Consider the following 20,848-nt stretch of genomic DNA (forward strand, 5'->3'; position numbering starts at 1 on the left):
TTTAATGATGATTTTTGTAGACAAACAGATGTAGTTGCAATGGATTCTCGATTGGGTCCCCTCTTGGCTGATTGTTCCATGGCCAATCATGAAAATACTGTACTTCCACCAATAATTGAGAGATTTAATTTATGTAAGAGATATATGGATGATACTTTCATTATTTGTGAAGAAGACATGGACCTTAATGAAATTTTGAATAGTTTCAATAATTGTCATCCCTCAATTCAATTCACTTTGGAAGCAGAGGTAGACGATAAATTTCCTTTTCTTGATGTCCGATTGAAAAGAAGGCTGGATGGTTTTTTTTACAGAGATCTATATATAGAAAATTGACTTGGAATGAGCAGTACACGAATTTCCATAGCTAGGCCCCAGTGATTAGAAAGAGGAAAGTCATTCACTCTTTATCCTCAAGGATCAGGTGAATGTGTTCTACTGATACAACAGATGAGGAACTACTTCTCATTGGGAATGATTAACCACCTAGATTCGTCGATAGCCACTTAACACCTAGACATCATCCTGAAAAAGCACCGTCAGTACAAAAGAACCCTTTTTATGAATATGGAATTTAAAGGAATACGGCTGCTGAAATCTTAAATAAACGGATTTCAAAATCGTTGAATAAATCGTTCTAAGCAGTTCAACTCCGAATCTTTTTCTCAAGCCGGCCTAACAATCACGGATGTGTTAAGGATAAACCTCCGCTTTGGGCCACATCAATGTGCATATAAAAATTTACTTGCTCATGTGGGGCAGGTTACATTGGCCGCACAAACCGATCACGTTCCAAACGCATCTCAGAACACTATCCGGTATGGCTTTCAAAAGGAGAATGTAAAACAACTACTAGTTCAATACAGGCGCATTTAATCAACTATGGACACATCACTCCAAAGGAGTCTTCTTTTAAAGTAATCTACACAGTCAAAGGAATTGGATAGAAGGGAAGTCGAACCAATATTTTATGCACCGCTGAGATATTGGCAATCCACGAACTTTGAGTGCAAAGACGGTTCGTTCAGCCTCTCACCCTTCCTTGACCTCAATCCTCTTTAATGGTGTTTCGACCTTTTTTACTTTTTTCTTCATTTCTATCTGATTATTATTGATTTCTTCAGTTAGTGTCTTGCAATTTTAAACTGCATTCAATTATTATTATTATTATTATTATTATTATTATTATTATTATTATTATTATTATTATTATCCTAAACTAGTTCTCTTGATTATTATTCAGTTTTTGTTATTATCACCATTTATGTTTGTCCTTTGCTTCGTATCTCTCAATTAGACAACTATCTGACCTGTAAATTATTTTTTCTTTAAATTCTTTTCTTACCCTTGATTATTGCGTAACCTCGTATGATAATAAGTTTCGAATACAGTCTTTTGTATCCTTCTATAGACATATATTTTCCATATAAGTACGAATGTAAAGCTTAAGTAAATGATCTCGTCGAAAAAAAATTTTCTTCGCTGAATTCTCTTTATTTTCATTCAATATATTACATTTTATAAAAGCGAGGGTTTATGATTACGAACCCAGTCTGCCAGATATAAACAGTAGGTCTTTTTATAAATCACTGACTTGTGTTACATTCACTGTTATATATATGTCCCAGTAACTCAGTTTCCTTTGGGGTTTGGTTATACATGAGAGTATGTAGATGGACTTGAATTAATGTAGGCCAAACTATGCGCACTCTTTTCACTGATTGAGAAATGTATATTTATACAAATGTTAAATTTTAAATAATCCTTTATGACATTAACAGAAATTGAGGTTCACCTTTCTCAAATCTATACTAATATTATTTAGTACTGACTTACGTAATAAAAATGAAGAAACAGAAATGAATGTCAATACCAAACGAGTAATCCGAATTCGACTATGTCCAAGATATTTATATGTAATATATGTAACAGCAAGTGTATACGCCGAACCACCACCAAAAAGTAGACCTGCACCGAGGAGATGCATAGACCAAACAGCTGTTTCCTAGAAGGAAATCGGATAAAGTACTGGATGCATAATGCCGTAAAATGAGTTTAAGAGGACATTGTTCCATTAATCTCACGATAATAACGATACATGTATTTCACATGAATCAACCTTTATAACCTTTAAAACATAGGTCATAAAAACAACGAGCACATATTTCGTTGCTAAAACAAAAGAACCATAAAAAATAACATGTCATCAAACAAAGTGCTCGGATCATCAGAATAAATAATAACTAAAAAATCACTGTATCACGGAATACAGACAATTTAGAAAAGCGTAAGTAATACTACCAACATATGGAATTTTTTCGTTATCCGCATACACTTTGATAAAAGTTTACCAAAGTTGACGTAGGCGAGATATCCATCTAACAAGGAAAGGACGTATTTACTGCGCAGCAGTTCGTGTCGTTCCACTTTATGGCAGTGAAACATGGCCAGTAACAGTAGAGGGTATTAGTAGGTTACTAGTATTCGATCATAGGTGTCTTCGAAACACTGATCGTATATCGTGGGACTACCGAGTAAGTGATGCAGTTTTTGGGACACGGGTGCTAGGTAAGGATGGCAAACCAATTGATGAAGTATCGGATGCGCACTGCTGAGGTGTCCCATACTGGGACGAAATGGCTCCCAAGTGCTTCCAGGTTTTCCATGGTGGTCTAGCTTCAATTGACTCATGAATTCAATTATTAAATTACTAAAATCACCACAAAATCCTCTTCTGATAATAATCATCATGTGCTCACTAGTGACTGGTTTCAAGAGATATTTCCTCGAGTTCTAATGAAAATCCGTGACCAGTGGAGCGTAGTCAGGTCTGTTGTGAGACAGTTTCGCAGGCGTAAGAAAAAAAGCCGTTGCGTAGGCAATCTTTGAGTATTTAACTTAGATCACTTTTCAAATACATTCAGTGATTTTAAGATTATTTATACACTTCGTTTTCAATTGCTAAAAGTTATATTGTGATTCTTTAAAACGGTAAGATTTTTGACTATTCATAACATAAGGCTTGAATTATGTATGTACACGTATCTTACCTTTCTATTTGTCTTGGGTCTTAATCAATTATTGTTGTGGTTATTAATATTATTATATTCCCCATAGTTTTCTAGTCAGAAAATTCCCTACTTCCCTAAACTGTTTTTCATACTGCCTTAAATTCCTCACTCAATCATTTCACGTATTAGTTACCTAATACCTTCACTTTTCATGATGACATAAATGAAGCGTCTATTTTAATGAACCTACACCATTCAAACAATCGTGTATTACTTCTTTGTTGATATTATACGCCGTTTTCAGCTACAAACACCACATAGTTATTACGCAACTTTAGAATAACAGTCCTTGTAATTACATCACTATAATTACTCAGTGATATAGTTTTCTCATGTAATGTATACATTAAAATATGTATGACATATGTACACAGTGATAATCGATTCATAAAGGAAATCGCTTATACAGTGTGATTTTTTTCTCGTTACGACATTTGATTCTAAAATAAAATTTAGGCACAAGTGAATCGATAGATAAGTAAATTACAAGAATCGCATTTCTTATTTGGTAGGAAGTCAGAGGTAATCGACAGGAAGCCCTAGACATAGTTTTCGTGCAAGTTAGCACTCATCGGCAAGTTAACCAATTGTAAATTTTAAAAGATACCTGAAAACAGCATATTATTGAGTATAATTTTTCTTGTACTTTGAAAATACAGTTCGACGCACCAACAGTAAAAAAATACGAAGAGAAAAGATTGAAATGGACACTGAAAAATCCGAAAACTTTTACGGTAAAGTGTCCAGTGTCCCCCTGGAGACTATAATAAATAAATAAAACCGTCGAAATTGTGTCACAGACAACTGTACTTTAGTTATACAGTGTCAATAAGTTTAATACTCAAGAAATTCAGATAACCAAATCTCAACATGATAATTCTATTTTTTTCAGTCAAATTTCAGTAGAAAATATCAACAAGATAATTCAAACCATTTTGAACTGAATTAAGTCTCATATTCGCTGCACAAGTAAACGTCTTTCTGGACCCAGTGGCTAAGTGAATAACGCGACGCTGTTGGAGGCCAATGGTGCCGGGTTTGAGTCTTGAAGTGAACATCAACTCTGGGATGTGGGTACATCCAGTCAACGAGTCCTAAATGGAACAAAACGTGCATCCTGAATCCTACGACTAGTGACATTCCATCCAGTCTATATTAGCAACGCAACACTTCTGTGGTCGACAAATACATACTGTTACTCAAAAGACAACGGCATGTTGAAGGTGTAACAAATATTCTATCCTCTCACTCCGAAGAATAAATTGTAACACTTTTACAAATATCAAACGGTATATTTATATACTATCTTTGATTAATCTAATAAATTCTTCATTCGTGATTTAGCTTGTTTTTTTAAAAAGTTAGATAGGATCATATGAGAGGAGACGAAGTTGTGTCATAACAGCTAGAGCTAAGAATATTAGATTTCTCGTTTCATCAGATAGTAACTAGTTTTCAATTGATAATTTACTTCCGAATTAATAACTGTTCGCTCAGTTGTCCGGCAACATATCAACAATACTAGAAAAGTGATAGTAATTAAACATATGTAACCTGTTCGTACTACCGACTTTTCATGAAAATTTCCCATTTACAAAGCAGAATATAGTGTAAAATCCTATATTATTTCACTTAACCCCAATAAATAAACCAAGGGAAAGAATTAGAAGAAAGCATATGCCAAGCTGAGAAAAAGTATACTTTTACATTATACAAATAAAAGTTAGATATAGAAGCTAATCAGAGACAAATATCCAAGACATGAAAAACATGTCCAAAACGGCAAACGGATTTATTTACAAATGACACCGTTGATCTTGCCACTTTTTACCTTAAATTCTGCCTTGAATTTTTATTGTCTCAGTGAAACGATTTTTGTAAGATTTAACGATTTACATCCCCGCAAATAAGAAGATTTAGGAGGGAAAAAGAAGGGCTGTGTAAGGAAAAAATTCTATTGAGATTTGAAGGCTAAATGGTCTGATAAGCCAAAAATCAATATCCGATTTTGATGTATCCATAGAAACCATTATCTTGTGGAAAATGTTTCAATATTTAGAAACTAATTTAAGTCAGAGGAAAATGATCCGTGATGTCAACTTGCTTACAAGTGCTAAAGAGATACCCTAGGTGCTGCTGTTGTTCTGCATAATAATGTTCAGTTTGGAAGGATGAGAAATATATTCGATGAGCATTTCTAGACTATACTTCTGTATTCGACACTTCCAAAAATCAGTATCATTTAGAAAGTTTGCTAGCGTTAGCACTGACAGCTAGATAACCGATTGACCGTGCTTATTCCTCTTTATTAACTCAACTTGGTGTTCCACAAAGAGCTGCTCTTCTGTTTTTTCTTTTCTTCTTTATTTTTCATGATCTTCCATCTTCGACAAAAATCACTTTTTAAGTATGCGGATGATCTACCTGTATATATACAAGTTTCTTCCTATTAAAATCGCCTTGAAATGAATGAGTTCTTAGAGCGTATTGAACAACGGTCCATTTTTAATAGTCTTACACTTATTCCTTCTAAATGTAAATCTGTTAACTTCAGCCTGAGAAATGAAAATTACTTAAACATTCTGCTGGAATAACATTGATTTTAATGATTGGAGATTCTGTAGTTAAAATATGTCAAAGTTCATTTACCTTGGGGTACATTTTTCCTCTGATCCCTCTTGATGTACTTATGTTATATTATTATCGAAGAAAATCCTGTCAGTCTTATGTGAAGAGGTTACATGTTTTTGGCATTAACCGATATTTACTCTTACGATTTGTAAATTCTTGTACTTTATATATCATGCTTTACTGCCTCCCATTATTTTTTGGACTTTTGAGAAACGGTTTCGCTGTATTGTGAAGAGTGCTAAAGGCATTTGTAAGGTATTTGATGAATCATTAATGCCATTGTGGAGGTTTGTAAATAGACATTTTAAGTCTTGGATGTGTTACTTTGTCAAATACTAATCACTCACTCCATTTACATCTTTATTCATGTATACTTCTGGACAAAATGAGAAGCAGATACATTAGGATTCATGGATGCAATACTTTATCTAGAACATTTACCATGTGAAGAACAGGCAGCAAAAGCTGACCTAACTGAAAAATTGTGTGCTCGAACAAATTACTAATTCACAGTTGTATAGATTCTTGTTTTCTGAAAAATATTTCATTTAATTCTGAATAATTAATTTACTTATTTTACATGTGTAAGCATATAAGCACATTTTTCTTTTTTGGTGAAGTAATGAATGTGGGCTAATGGTAGGACAAAACAGCTGTTTAGTGATTCCTAGTTTTCAATTGTTCGATAATCAAAGTTAGAAACTTCGAAAACTAATTTACTTGCATATACAACATCAAACAAGTAATTGTAACATAAACTCATTACAATGTTCATTATTACACATAAATTGACAATACTCAGGGAAATATTTGGATACAAGTATACAGTGGTGTTTTTAAAATATGAAAATTATAAGAAATATATAATAATTTATAATATTGGCTTACTTGAAAGTTGGCTACTATACTCATACCAACTGCACATATAAGACCAAAACATAAAGCAACTCTAGCCAATCTAATTTGACGATAACATTGTTGATTAAATTTCTGGCTACAATCTAGCAAATGTTTATGCCATGAGTAGAAGCATAAACCTGCTTTATTATTATAACGAACAGATGACAGCAGTAAGGAAAAAATGACAAATAATACATGATTATGAAAAATTGTGGGAGAGAGAAAGGCAACATGTATTCTTAAATAAGGTTATTAAACCAAATAACAAATACAAGATCAATAAAATAGTTACAAATATTGTATAGCACGTATACAATGTTACCTCAAGGTATCCTGCAATTTTTCATATGGTGACTAAAAAATAACCTATCCGAATAGTTACTTACATTTATAAACAAATGTAAGAGCTGACAAATGTGTTCAACGATTCAACTGGCCACATTTCACATCAGAACAATGGGAGGAATTTAGCAAGTTCTGTAGTGATAAGTGAAAATAATTATAGCGATGGTAATAGATAACTAAACATAAACTTATCCATATATTTCTAACTTAATTCTGCACTATCCATCAGAGTAGCTGATACAGTAAGAATGTATAGCATATATCTTCAGCAAATATCTACACAGAAGGGGTAAAAATAAAACTAAACAAGTTTCACCTAATCATTTACAACATATCAATAGATTAGGACAAAAAAATTAAGCAAAGGTTATACATTCAGTTAAGAATCCAACAATTCTAATTAGTTATACTTATTAAACTTGTTGATTAATTGAAAACTTTCTTAATTTTACTATTACTACCACTGTTAATATCAGGAAATGTTGCAGTCTATGTGTGTTAATAATGAAAGCACTATTACAGTACCCAAGTATATCCAGATGAATTATAAATTTTCAAAACATTATAAAAGTATTTTTCACTAACGTAACAAAGATTGTTGTTAGCTAACAATCGAACATGTGATAGTGACTACAAATACTGCTTTTGCTAATAATTATTTGACAATTTTTTTATGATATCACTAGTCGAAATGAAGTATTCGATGATGAATAATGTTGAATAGATTACAAACTGCATCATTGCTTATAATTTAATAACATGAAACAAATAAACAAATGGGAGAAAATAAACAAAACATATAGAGTAAGAAACATTGAGGTATTGATTGTTAGATAGATATCATTTTAAAGAATCCCAATAAATATGAGGAATGTAAATTTTATTTTGTTTAACCTCAAGTGTCGAAGATAAAACAGTGCTAGTCTATTGATACATCGACACTTGACTCATTATTAATCACATTGAATTTTTCGATCCATAGATTTTTCTACCAACAATTAATATCTTATATGGTTACTATCCAATGACTAGATGATACAGTTAATTATATACGTTTATATATATACGTTATATAGAAATTCATTAGCCCCACGGCAATTTTTTTAACCCCCCCTTTTTTAAAATGTTTTTTCAACCCAAAATTGCAATATTTTTCATCCCGTTTCGTCCAATGAAATGGCTAGTTTTAAAGTTCGTTTTTAATTTGTTAGTTATGTTTTGTCGGATTGTTATAAAACATCAGTACTTGTCGACGAAGTACATTTTAATCATCATTATGGAGGAGAGTAACGTGCCTAGTACAAACGCTGTTGTTTCTCACGTAACAGAAATGGAGGAAGTCTTTTTGACAACCTTGTTTCTCGTTGCGTTCCCATCGGTTGAAGCGTTGAAGTCCGCTATCACAAATTATGAAAGATCAACTTACTGTCATTATGTAGTTCGAGATTCGCATTTGTGCAGAAATGAAAACTCGTACATTAAATTTGTGTGCTGGAGACATGGCCGTATAACATCTAGCGGTTCGCCACAGCGGATCAGACGGAGGAGGTAATTTTATAAATGTTATTAACATTTTTTGTCATGAAGGGCTTCCATGAACACTCAATGTCCGGCCTTCATGTATTGTAAGATTATCGACGGCTACTGGACTGTTGTACGTGGGAATGTGCATCACAATCACGAGTGCAATTCCCTGAGGTACCAAGGTAATTCATGGGTGCGCAGGTTAACAGAGGCCCAGTTTGAAAATGTGCGACCGCTGCTAATATCTGGTACTGCTTCATTCCACATTAAGAATTATGCTTACCATTCTTATGGGAAACTACTGAATGATCAAGATATCTATAATATGCGGTACAAAGTGTTCTCACAGGCGGACATTCCTGGTAAGCCATTTGCTAATTTATAATGTAAACGATAGGTGATTACGGAAAACTGAAAGCGCACATAACATCTTTGGGTGGGCTATGCGAATACTAATTAGACGATGAGAACTGTCTATCGTACTTTTTCTTCACCACTGGTGATCAAAAGATTTTTGCAGATCGTTTCGGTGATGTTATTGGTTTGGACGGAACATACAAGACGAATAACGAGAATATCTATTTATATCAGGTCGTAGCCCTTGATATGAATTTGAAGGCAATACCCGTTTGTATTGCATTTATAAGTCGCGAAACATCGACTTTGATTTCTCGATTCCTGTCGTTCTTCCAACGGTCAACCAACAGTCGACAGGTGGTAGGCATTGTGACAGATGATTCACCTGCAATAGCTGCTGCCATCATGCAGGTGTATCCCAATGCTCACCATATCTTGTGTCGCGTCCACCTTGTTCGCAATGTTATAAAGAGGGTAAGTGTTTCGTTCATTAACATTTTGTGTCAATGAAATACATAGTATGAGAATTGAATCTTGTCAATTGAGATGATAATAATAATAATAATAATAATAATAATAATAATAAGGAAAATAAATAATAATAACATTGTAAATGTTCATTGATACAGTTGACCTTATTCATATTTATACCAGAATGGGTTTTGTGGAGAGTTTTAGAAATTTCACAGGTTGAAATCATGAGTCAGTTGAAGCTAGACCACCATCGAAAACCTGGAAGCACTGGACGGCCGTTTCGTCCTGGTATGGGACGCCTCAGCAGTGCGCATCCACGATCCCGCGTGGTGCGGGATCGTGGATGCGCACTGCTGAGGCGTCCCATACCAGGACGAAACGGCCGTCCAGTGCTTCCAGGTTTTCGATGGTGGTCTAGCTTCAACTGACTCATGATTTCAACCTGTCATATTTATACGTTTAAAGTCGATAGATATTTGTTAAGTCAGACGACGTACGGTTGTTCATTTACACTTTATGAAACTGATATTTCAAATGCTTGTCAAAAATGGTTACATTCATAATGTCTAGATAATTCAGGTTTCATATTACGGCGGTTAACAATATTCACACATGACTGATTAAACACACTAGTTCTTATTACGACCAAATAATTAATTTTAAAATACAGAACTACAAATAATTTACAAGTTAAAATAATGAACCGTTTCAATGGACTTTCAAAATTAACCGCATTGAAATCTAACGTTTTCTAATTTTCATTAAGAATGGCCATTTACAAAATAAACTTTCACTAAATATTAAGTGCCTTTTTCGGAAAATTTATTACTACTTTCATGTACTGTCAAAGTCGGTTCATTAAATGATGGTCTACGGTTGCTTCACCTGAATTATACATATTTCAACCAGTAATTTACCATGATGAATTATTGATATGTTGATTTGTTTCTCCGATTAACAGACCATGTGTTACTAAAAAAACTTATGCACACACTTCGGTAATAATTTGTTTACTAATTGGGTATTCAGCATTAGACAACCGACCGAATTCAGTAATCACTATTATCAAATATTCAAACCGATTTTCAGTTCCTTTTTCAATCAACTTTCTTTTTATTTGATACATATAAGTACTCGTGACATTAAATCACTTGACCGGAAATCAAAAATTTATTCCAATACACATTCACTGACAGTAGGATTGCACTTAAGTTGGTGTTTTTTTCTTAAAATGTCTAAATTTCTTATAAGACTAAGATTACACAAAAAGATTTATTCACTATCGTTAAATTTCAAATGTAAAAATCAAAATTCTGACATCCAATCACAGCTGCAGATGCGATTTCAATTTCAACTAATCAGATTACAAAGATGAACAGTTTACGACCAATTACAAAATGATTAAAGGTGACAAAATGTTTATTCATTATCACTTGAGCACACACTTGCAAAACGAGTACACCAATCACCGATCGCTAAATTTTTCTTTCACACCATACAATTTTTTAGAAATGGGTGGTAGGGAATCTTAATTGCCGTGGGCTTAATGTCAACCCGTTATATATGATTTGGTGAGGATAATGAATACTTTCAAGTCTAAAGACACAATAATCTCTCATACAGATAAATGATAAAGATGACACGTAGGTTGAATTACAACCTGTTAATTATGATTACATATTAAATCTTTAAATATACATATTGAAGTACATTACATTAACAGAATATTAAACAATGTGAACTATGTTATTTGTCATTTACCCAAAACTGAAACAATATTTAATAATTGACCGAAAATACAACTTTCTGGGATCTTTGAACCAGCATCACTTAGGTATTTTAAAAAAGAAAAAGAAGAGTGGGAAGAAAACAGTTTAGATCCACTTGTAATCTATATTTTTAATAATGGCAGTAACAATGAAAAATAATTTATTTTTGTCTTATATATGGTTACTTTTTATAGTATTAACCATGTAAAATGTTTCCTGAAAGAAATTGACTAACATTTCAGTCAATCATACATTCTTTTGAGAGCTACTAAACTATAAACCATACATTCTGACTGGCAGTGGAATTAAGTAGGTGTTTTCTTCTGATTTAGGACTGGTTAGTCGCATTTACTTGACTCCTAGCGTTTATGTTAACCAAGAGACTCAGATTTAGGATCTATTGCTTCAATGATAATTACAAAACTTTTCATAAGAAATAACACATGCCTTCTAGTGTTCTATTCTTCCCAAACTGGAACCGGGTCGCCCCAAACAAATTGTAAGTTAAAACAAATTTTCACTCATTTCAGTCTCATTAAATGGTTTTGAATGATTACATATGGATCAACACATAAGCATTCACTTTTTATCATCTCTTAAGTCCTGAGTTTCAATCTTATTTCGTACTTTTTATCAGTTGTATTCAGATCATGTTCTCGAACCGTATTCTCCAATGTTTATGATTTCTCACCATCAATGATACTACTATAACCCCGGTTGTTTTGTTGTTCCCCTTGTTAATTTCGTCTCTCCATGTTTATGTAGTTACGGCAACTTGGACTAACAAATATTTGTGACAGCTTCTGTTGTGGTTGACTGAGGAGAAAATCCCAACATAAACAAAAGCAAAAATAAACCATTCATATAAATTATTTGATAAAACCGTTAATTTCAATGAACTAATAAGGTTGGCAACAGTATTTTCTTTCATTCACTATCTTCAATATTGATAGATTTTATATGATACTACATATCTTACCCCAATGTACAAATAATATGCCGAAAATGGTAATCCACAAACTTTAGAGTGATTTATAGTTTAATTAATTAGTCATTCATTGTTAAATACTAACATATTCACTTAAAACAACCGGATAAAAAATATATTTACTAATTCGCTTGAATATTGTTTCTTGGTCCCTATCCATTTAAGATTTGAGACATTGTTTCGGGTCAGTCATGTTATTTGTAACGTAGAACTTGACATACATATTTATCAGTTCAAGTTGTCATACCACTCTAGTACAGTGAGATAAAATTATCAAGAAATCCTAAGGTGATAAAAGTAGTAACAGTACCATTAACAGTAGTAAAGATTAGGTATAAGAAGAGAAAACTAGGTATAGAGACCTCAGGACTCAGGTTCTAAAGGAAAACAAAGAGTACGTGCATCTGTACTATTGCAAAAGATTCTGAGCCATTATTATTATTATTATTTACTACGTCATTATTCACCCTCTTTTATTCCTACTCTGTCTATACTTATTTTTTTCGACTTATGCAGCAGCTCGTCTATGGTGGAAAGTCGGTTGTATCTAAACATTCTCGAGTCACTGTCCGGTTGAAAATTGTATGTTACCACCGAATACGAGGACTGAAGCAGTTTTTCTGAAACCACGTGCACCATTCAAACTGGATGCCTTCAACGTTCGCACATTTATGCAGGTCGGACAACAGATAGGGTTGGCTATGTCTTTGGAAAGTCTTAATATTGAGGTTTGTTGTCTATCCGAGACCCGTATTCAAGACTCTGGTGAAGTACTACAAATTCGATCTCCATCTGTTGCTTCGAAAAGCTTGTTTTGCGTGCGCTTATCCGGGGACCCTGTGGTATCTTCGTCTGGTCTTGCTGGCGTTGGTGTCGCACTAAGCGCTAGAGCTGAGGTAGCACTAATCGATTGGATCCTCATTAACAGTCGGTTATGTGCTGTCAGATTAGAGAGTTCCATCAAAGTGAGAAGAAATCGGCGTGAGAAACGATGTCTTTTCGTCATCTCCGCCTATGCCCCGACAGATTGCAGCCCGGATGCAATCAAGGATGAGTTTTACCACCAGTTATCAGTTCTTCTCCAGAAAGTGCGTTCGACAGATATTGTAGTACTAGCCGGAGACTTGAATGCTCAGGCCGGGCGTCTAGGCACAGAAGAGGGTCGTTTAGGTGGCCGATGGGGACTCGTTGGTCGCAGGTCAGATAACGGGGACCGTCTACTGCAACTGTGCACAGACCACAACCTGTTTCTGGCTAGCACTAACTTTCGGCACAGTCATCGCCGATATGCCACCTGGCGTCCTCCCTCTGCATCTCAAGCCTGGACTCAGATTGATCACATCACGATCAGCTACCGCTGGCATGGTTGTGTACAAGACTGCCGCTCCTTTTGGAGTACCTATCTGGACTCTGACCATGCCTTGGTCTGCGTCAATCTTGCCTTACTTTTCAGTGGCCAACGAAGTGACCGCCACAAACGGATTGATGTTAGCAAGCTGGTTGCAACTTCTGTTGCAAGTAAGTAGCAAACCGAGCTAGTTTCTAGGCTAGCTACCACTCCACCGAAAAGTATAGATGAGCATTGGTTGCAATTGCATGACGCCATGAAAATGGCGGGTACACTCATTTGTGGGTTTGCGAAACGTCCCGCTTATATGCACTGGGTTTCTTCAGGCTCCTTACAACTCATTGAAGCCCGTCGGTCTACTCTGGGTGACCGTGAGTTTGACCACAAACGAAGGTTGTTACGTAGTGAAATTGGGCAAAGCTTGCGTAAGGACCGAGAAGCCTGGTGGTCGGAGCGTGCTAATGAGCTGGAAGCAGCAGCTGCATCTGGTAACTACCGGAAGCTCTTCAAACTCATCCCAGCCACTGGCAGCAAGAAGTCTGATGTGAGTGTAACAATCTGCGGAGATGATGGGATGCCAATCACTAACATCCATCGACGTCTTGGACGATGGGCAGAATTTTTGAAGGGCAGTTCAACTGGCCTGCTGCTCCGGCAACATCGGTCAGACTGGCCTGCCCTCCATGGCCGGTGACGATTGATCCACCAAATGAGGCGGAAGTCCGCAAGGAACTCCAACTCTTGAATCGTTACAAATCACCTGGCCCAGATGACTCACCTCCGGCTCTTTTTAAAGATGGTGGTGACTTTTGACTAAGGAATTGACGACTTTGTTTACAAAGGTTTGGGAACTAGAGTGTGTACCAACGTCATGGAATGAGTCGATAGTTGTCCCTATCTTTAAAAACGGTTCACGTCGTTCCTGTAACAACTATCGGGGGATAAGTCTACTTCCGATTGCGTCCAAACTATTGGCTTCCGTCATACTTCGTAGGTTGTTCAAAACCCGAGAAAGATTGACTCGCGAGGAGTAAGCTGGTTTTCGTTCCGGCCAAGTATGTATTGATCATATCTTCACCCTCCGACAAATGTTAGAACACCGTCATACTTTTCAAAGGCCAACAATCGTAGTGTTTCTTGACATCAGGGCTGCCTTCGATTCGTTGGACAGGACTGTTCTCTGGGATTGTCTATTGAAGAAGGGTGTGCCTGAGAAGTTTATTAACATTCTAAAAGCCCTATATAAAAACACCTCAGGCAGAGTGAGGGCATACAACCACCTCTCCATTGTTCCATTCGAGCAGTGGGGTTACACAGGGTTGCCCAATCTCACCATTCCTCTTCAACTTTGCCATCGATGGCATTCTGGAAACAGCTCTGATGGATTTAAGTAATGGTGGTATGGATCTGTTGCCTAGAGAAAGACTTCTCGACCTTGAGTATGCGGACGATATTGTCTTACTGTGCGATAATGCCCAAGGCATGCAATCCGCACTTAATCAGTTGGCAATCAGTGTCCGTAGGTATGGTATGTGCTTTGCACCTTCGAAGTGCAAAGTACTTCTACAAGACTGGCAGGATTCCAATCCTGTACTCACCCTGGATGGTGAGCAGATAGAAGTAGTCGAGAAGTTCGTGTATCTAGGTAGCTGCATAATTGCTGGTGGTGACGTGAGTGGTGACGTCGATTCACGTATAGGGAAAGCTAGAGCCGCTTATGCCAATCTGGACCACCTTTGGCGCCTTCGTGATGTTAGTCTGGCTGTAAAAAGCCGGATCTACAACGCGTCGGTGAGAGCAGTTTTGCTCTATGCTTGTGAAACCTGGTCTCTCCGAGTTGAGGACGTTAGACGACTCTCTGTGTTCGATCATCGCTGTCTCCGAAGGATTGCTGACATTCAGTGGCAACACCATGTCAGTAATGCAGAGGTTCGGCATCGTGTGTTCGGGCACAGAGATGATAATTCAATTGGTGTCACCATCTTGAAACACAGACTTCGGTAGCTTGGACATGTTCTCCGAATGTCGTCCCAGAGAATTCCACGTCGTGCATTATTTGCCGACTCTGGGACTGGTTGGAAAAAGCGGAGGTGGTCAGTATATGACATGGTGTCGTGGTATGAAAGAAAGCTGCAAAGGACTGGCTTCTGTCGGTCCTTCACGACTCCCTGGTTGGGGTCCGAGAGATGATGCGACACAGTGGCTAGAGACGTTATCAGATATGGCTCAGAATAGAAGCCAGTGGCGATCATGCTGTAACCTTCTTTTACTTTCTTCATAAAACGTGATTGTATCTTCCTTAACTGAGAGATTTCTTCTGATTGTACCCTTCTGTTCCCCTACTATTACTTTTATTATTACACTACTTAACACCAATCTCTTCATTATTGTTTATTATTATTATTATTTTACGTTCCTCACTTTTTTTCTTAAATTCGCATTGTTTTATGTGGCGCATATATATTTGTTGCATTCCTGTACCAATATATATGTGTTCAAATAAATAAATAAATAAATAACGTGACTCATTTACCATGCACAAGTTTATGCACTCAGCAGTGGGTCACACATTTGTGTGGGGATTAGTGATACTATCTGATTGCACAGACACATGTATATGAAGAAGGGTCTTGATTACTTTAACCATTACGCCATCGCACTTAAGCGCGGCAAGAATGATATTCATTGTGCAATCTTAACGGCGGACATAATTTTCAGTCATATAATATTGGATATACCACATCCCGGTCGTAGCTGCTACCTTGACGCGGTGGTCGGGCTTGCCTATCGTGATGACCCAACCGAGCTATATTGGTTGGAACATATGTTCCTGTAGGTTCTACCATGCCAGGCAGGTCGATAGGAGAACGGTAAGACTAAAAGCAGCAACTCAAGATTTGAGGATGAAGTCGTACTGCTGACTGTCGAGGGGTGTGACAGCAGTAGTGTTTCCCTCGGACAACCAGCATCTGCAGCGATGCTGCCTTCTCATAAGGAAGGAGGGGGTTAGAGAGGGTCGACCCTAAAAATGTCACACCTCACCTTACCTCACGGATTTCCGTCTCCGGCGGTAAGACCCTTTGAAGAACAGAGCTAACGCGTCAAAAACCTCCCACAAAAAGGCCGGCCTCAAGCAGTTGTCCCCTGGGCTCGGCGGTCACGTTCCCAGGCCGTTAAGGCCGACATTAATCCATCTTCCTTTTCAGGTTCCTCAAGGAATACCCTTTCACGGTGTGAGCAGCCGGGAAGTGACACCAGCCCTCATACCCGTAACACCACACGAGACCAAGTTGGTCACATTCAAATCCTTCTACACCTCCTAATACCTCTCTTATCTCCATGACTAACCTTCCTCACGTCTCTTTATCATCTCGCACCGCTAGGGCAAACGATTCGAGTACGTGGAACGCTATTCGTGGTCTCTTGAAACCACGCTCTAAACTACATGTAGGAGCTTTTAACGTCCGAACATTATGCCAAACAGGACAATAGGCTTCCTTAGCTAGAACTTTAGAATCTCGCGTCATCGGTGTGTGCTGCGTCTCCGGAACGCGCATACAGGATCCGAGTAGCGTCATTCACTTGACCTCAGCATATCAAAATAAAGAACCAACTCGATTTACGCTTCGTGTATCTAGAAGCCCTGATGCTGCTTCTCGTGGCCTCGCCGGCGTAGGTATAGCATTGAGTCCTAGGGCAGAACTAGCTCTCTTAGAGTGGATCCCAGTAGACAGTCGTTTGTGCGCTGTCCGACTAAACGGAACAGTAAGAAGTCGGAAAGATAGGGACACTCGTCGTTGCCTCTTCGTCGTCTCTGCCTATTCTCCCACAGACTACAGCTTAAATGATGTAAAAGATGAGTTTTACAGAAAGCTCTCTGACCTTCTCCGAAGAGCTGGGCGCTCTGATGTAGTAATAGTGGCTGGTGACTTTAATGCTCAAGTAGGTAAACTAAGCGATAGGGAAAGACACCTAAGTGGATCTTATAGTGTCGTGGCTCAGAGAACAGATAATCGCGACCGTCTTTTGCAGCTATGCTCAGATAACCGCCTGTTCCTTGCAAATACTAACTATAAGCATAGGTAAAAACATCTTTTAACATGGCGATCCCCTAATTCTTCTCAACGTTGGACCCAAATAGATCACATCGCTATCAGCCACCGATGGAGGGGCTCGATAGAAGACTGTCGCCCATTCTGGAGCACATGCTTAGATTCAGATCACGCTCTAGTACGAGCGCGTATTTGCCTGCGTCTTACTGGATGTAGGAAAACACTAAAAGGAAACCTCTTAGGGGCCTACCTAATGATAGTCAAACTAAGAGTATATTTCAGGAACAACTAGAAAAACAGTTAGGCAGCCATATATGTGATGGAATGATATCCGAATAGCTGTGGAAACAGCAGTGATATCTGCTAGTAAGGTAAACCGTAAGGTAAGGGAGCAACACTGGATCTCAGCAGCATCTACCGCACTGATAGATGCTCGAAAACTCATTCCATCTGGCTCTGAACATAATGAAGAGCGGAGTCAGCTTAAGCACAAGCTGACAAGAAGTCTACGCAATGATCGTGAACAGTGGTGGGTAGCGAAAGCAAGAGAGATGGAAAAGGCAGCGGCAATAAGTAATAGCAGACAATTGTTCAGACTCGTTAAGGAAACCGGAATTAGGAACCCGACCGTTAGCGTAACAATCTCAGAGAAAGATGGACATATTATACATTCTCAATCCAGGAGATTGGATCGATGGGCAGAACACTTTAGGGATCAGTTCAACTGGCCTCCAACCACACTTCGGTTTCCCACGATCTCCAGTCAACCTGAATGGCAAGTTAATGTAGGTCCTCCGTCCCTTTACGAAGCTGAAAAAGCCATAGGAAATCTGAAGCGAGGGAGAGTAACAGGCCCTGACAGGTTTACTCCTGAGATTTTTAAGGATGGTGATTCAGTATTAGCAGTGAGATTAACTGAGGGCTTAGGTAGAATTTGGGAACTGGACGTAATCCCATCTGACTGGTCTCAATCACTGATTGTGCCAGTCTGCAAAAAAAGACAAAAGTCCTCTTGTGACAATCACAGAGGAATCAGTTTGACTAATATAGTGTCTAAAATGTTAGCTTCAATAATACTTCGACGCCTAACCAAAGCTCGTGAAGAACAGATTAGAGAAAATCAGGCTGGTTTTCGACCTGGACGGGGTTGTATAGATCAGATATTCACACTATGTCAGGTTCTAGAACACAGACACACATTCAGACGCCCCACAATGGTAGTATTTCTCGACCTTAAGGCGGCATTCGACTCTGTTTATCGTAAGGTTCTATGGCAGTGTTTGTCACTGAAAGGAGTACCAAAGAAGCGCATTAACCTTATACAGGCTCTCTACTCGAACACAACTGGTCGAGTGAGAGCTTATGGCGAACTGTCATCAGAATTGATTACCTCAAGTGGTGTTCGTCAGGGCTGTCCACTCTCTCCATTTTTGTTCAACTTTGTCGTTGACGTACTTTCAGTAATAACACTTTCCTCGTCTAGATTTCCAGGGATTGAACTTCTACCGGGAGACTCACTTGTTGACCTAAAATATGCCGATGATATAGTTCTATTTGGTGAAGACGCTGGCAAAATGCAGAGTCTTCTGACCACTCTAAGCAACAATGCAAGCATGTTCGGCATGCGATTCGCTCCCTCGAAATGCAAAATGTTGCTTCAGGATTGGGTTACATCGACACCTGAACTAGTGATAGGGAGTGAAGTAATTGAGTGTGTCGACCGCTTCAATTATCTTGGAAGTCTCATCAGCCCTTGTGGTCTGGTGTGTGACGAAATCTCAGCACGGATACAGAAGGCTCGACTAGCTTTTACCAACTTGCGTCATTTATGGTGTAGGCGAGATACCCGTCTATCAACCAAAGGACGTGTTTACTGCGCAGCAGTTCGTTCCGTCCTACTTTATGGCAGTGAAACATGGCCGGTAAGAGTAGAGGATATCCGTAGGCTACTAGTATTTGATCATAGGTGTCTTCGAAATATTGCTCGTATATCATGGGACCATCGAGTAAGTAATGCAGTTGTTAGGAAACGGGTACTAGGTAAGGATGGCAAATCAATTGATGAAGTAGTGAAACTTCATCAGTTGAGATGACTTGGACACGTGTTATGTATGCCCAACGATCGACTGCCTCGACGTGCGATGTTTTATGGTGTGGGAGTAGGTTGGAAGGAAGCTAGGGGCGGCCAGACCAAAACATGGCACAAGTCCATGAAGTCACTGACAAGTGGACTGAGTCATGTTGGTAGGTGTAGACTACCTGGTTGGGGACCACGAGATGATAGCAACCGATGGTTAGAGACCCTGAATGACATGGCTCAAAATCGTTTGCAATGGCGCAGGTGCATCCACTCTTCGTGTTCTCCCAGATTCTAATCTTGTGAATTCTCCATGTCCCTTTTTTCCTTTTTCCAAATTTATTTCACTGGATTATACTCATTGAATAACATCTCCAAACCCTAATCTTTCCGATTACTGCTCATACTCTTCCTACCTCTACCACTACGGGATTTAAATCGACAACTGCATTTCTGTGCGAATGTGGTATGGCAACTCGAACTGATGTAAGTACGTACGAAGTTCTACGTTTTTACTGACTGACTGACTGAATATACCACATGTATATAGACCACTTAAACATATAATGAACTTTGGTTTAAAATACAAACTATTCATTCTAATCTTGACGAATGTTCGTATACAATTATACTTATATGTATAGACTGTTCAAGACCCGGGAAAGAGTGACTCGCGAGAAGGCTGGATTTCATTCTAGTCAAAGATGTATTGATCATATCTTCACCCTACGCCATGTGTTAGAACACCACCATACTTATTGCAGGTCCATAATCGCAGTGTTTCTTGATATCAGGACCACCTTCGCTTCGTTGGAAAGGACTATTCTATGAGATCGTCTGTTGAAGAAAGGTATGCCTGAGAAATTTATTAACATCTCAAAAGCCATATATAATAGCACCTCAGATAGAGTGAGGGAATACAATCACCGCTCTCCATTGTTCCATTCAACCAGTGGAGTTAGACAGGGTTGCCCAATCTCACTATTCCTTCTCAACTTTGGTGTCTTCATGATGTTGGTCTACCTGTAAAAGGTCGGATCTACGACTCGCCAGTAAGAGCCATTTTACTGTATGCTTGTGAAACCTAGCCTTTCCAAGTTGGGGATGTTAAGCGACTTTGTTGTATCATCACGTTTTCTGAAGGATTGTTGACATACACAGGCAACATGTTAGTAATCAGGAGGTTCGGGGACAGTGACGATCATTCAATCGGTGTCGCTGTCTTAAAACACCGGATTCAATGGCTTGGGAATGTTCTAAGGCATTATTTGCCGACGCTGGGACTGGTTGTTTAAGTGGGGGTGGTCAGTAT

At 38.1% G+C, this 20,848-nt stretch overlaps 1 protein-coding gene across 2 annotated transcripts in view; it reads right to left on the minus strand.

Moving 5' to 3' along the window:
• Positions 1-20,848, minus strand: part of DRAM2_3 (DNA damage-regulated autophagy modulator protein 2) — a 43,374-nt gene that overhangs the window by 11,880 nt on the left and 10,646 nt on the right. For both annotated transcript variants that reach the window (XM_051217561.1, XM_051217560.1), the window contains 3 exons: positions 11,064-11,131; positions 6,591-6,742; positions 1,837-2,005 (listed from right to left, as the gene is read on the minus strand). In XM_051217561.1, the coding sequence (XP_051073943.1) occupies positions 1,837-2,005; positions 6,591-6,742; positions 11,064-11,131 (389 nt within the window). The remainder of the gene's footprint in view (positions 1-1,836; positions 2,006-6,590; positions 6,743-11,063; positions 11,132-20,848) is intronic.

The sequence above is a fragment of the Schistosoma haematobium genome, chromosome 1, assembly GCF_000699445.3.
Source record: "Schistosoma haematobium chromosome 1, whole genome shotgun sequence".
NCBI classification, from domain to species: domain Eukaryota; kingdom Metazoa; phylum Platyhelminthes; class Trematoda; order Strigeidida; family Schistosomatidae; genus Schistosoma; species Schistosoma haematobium.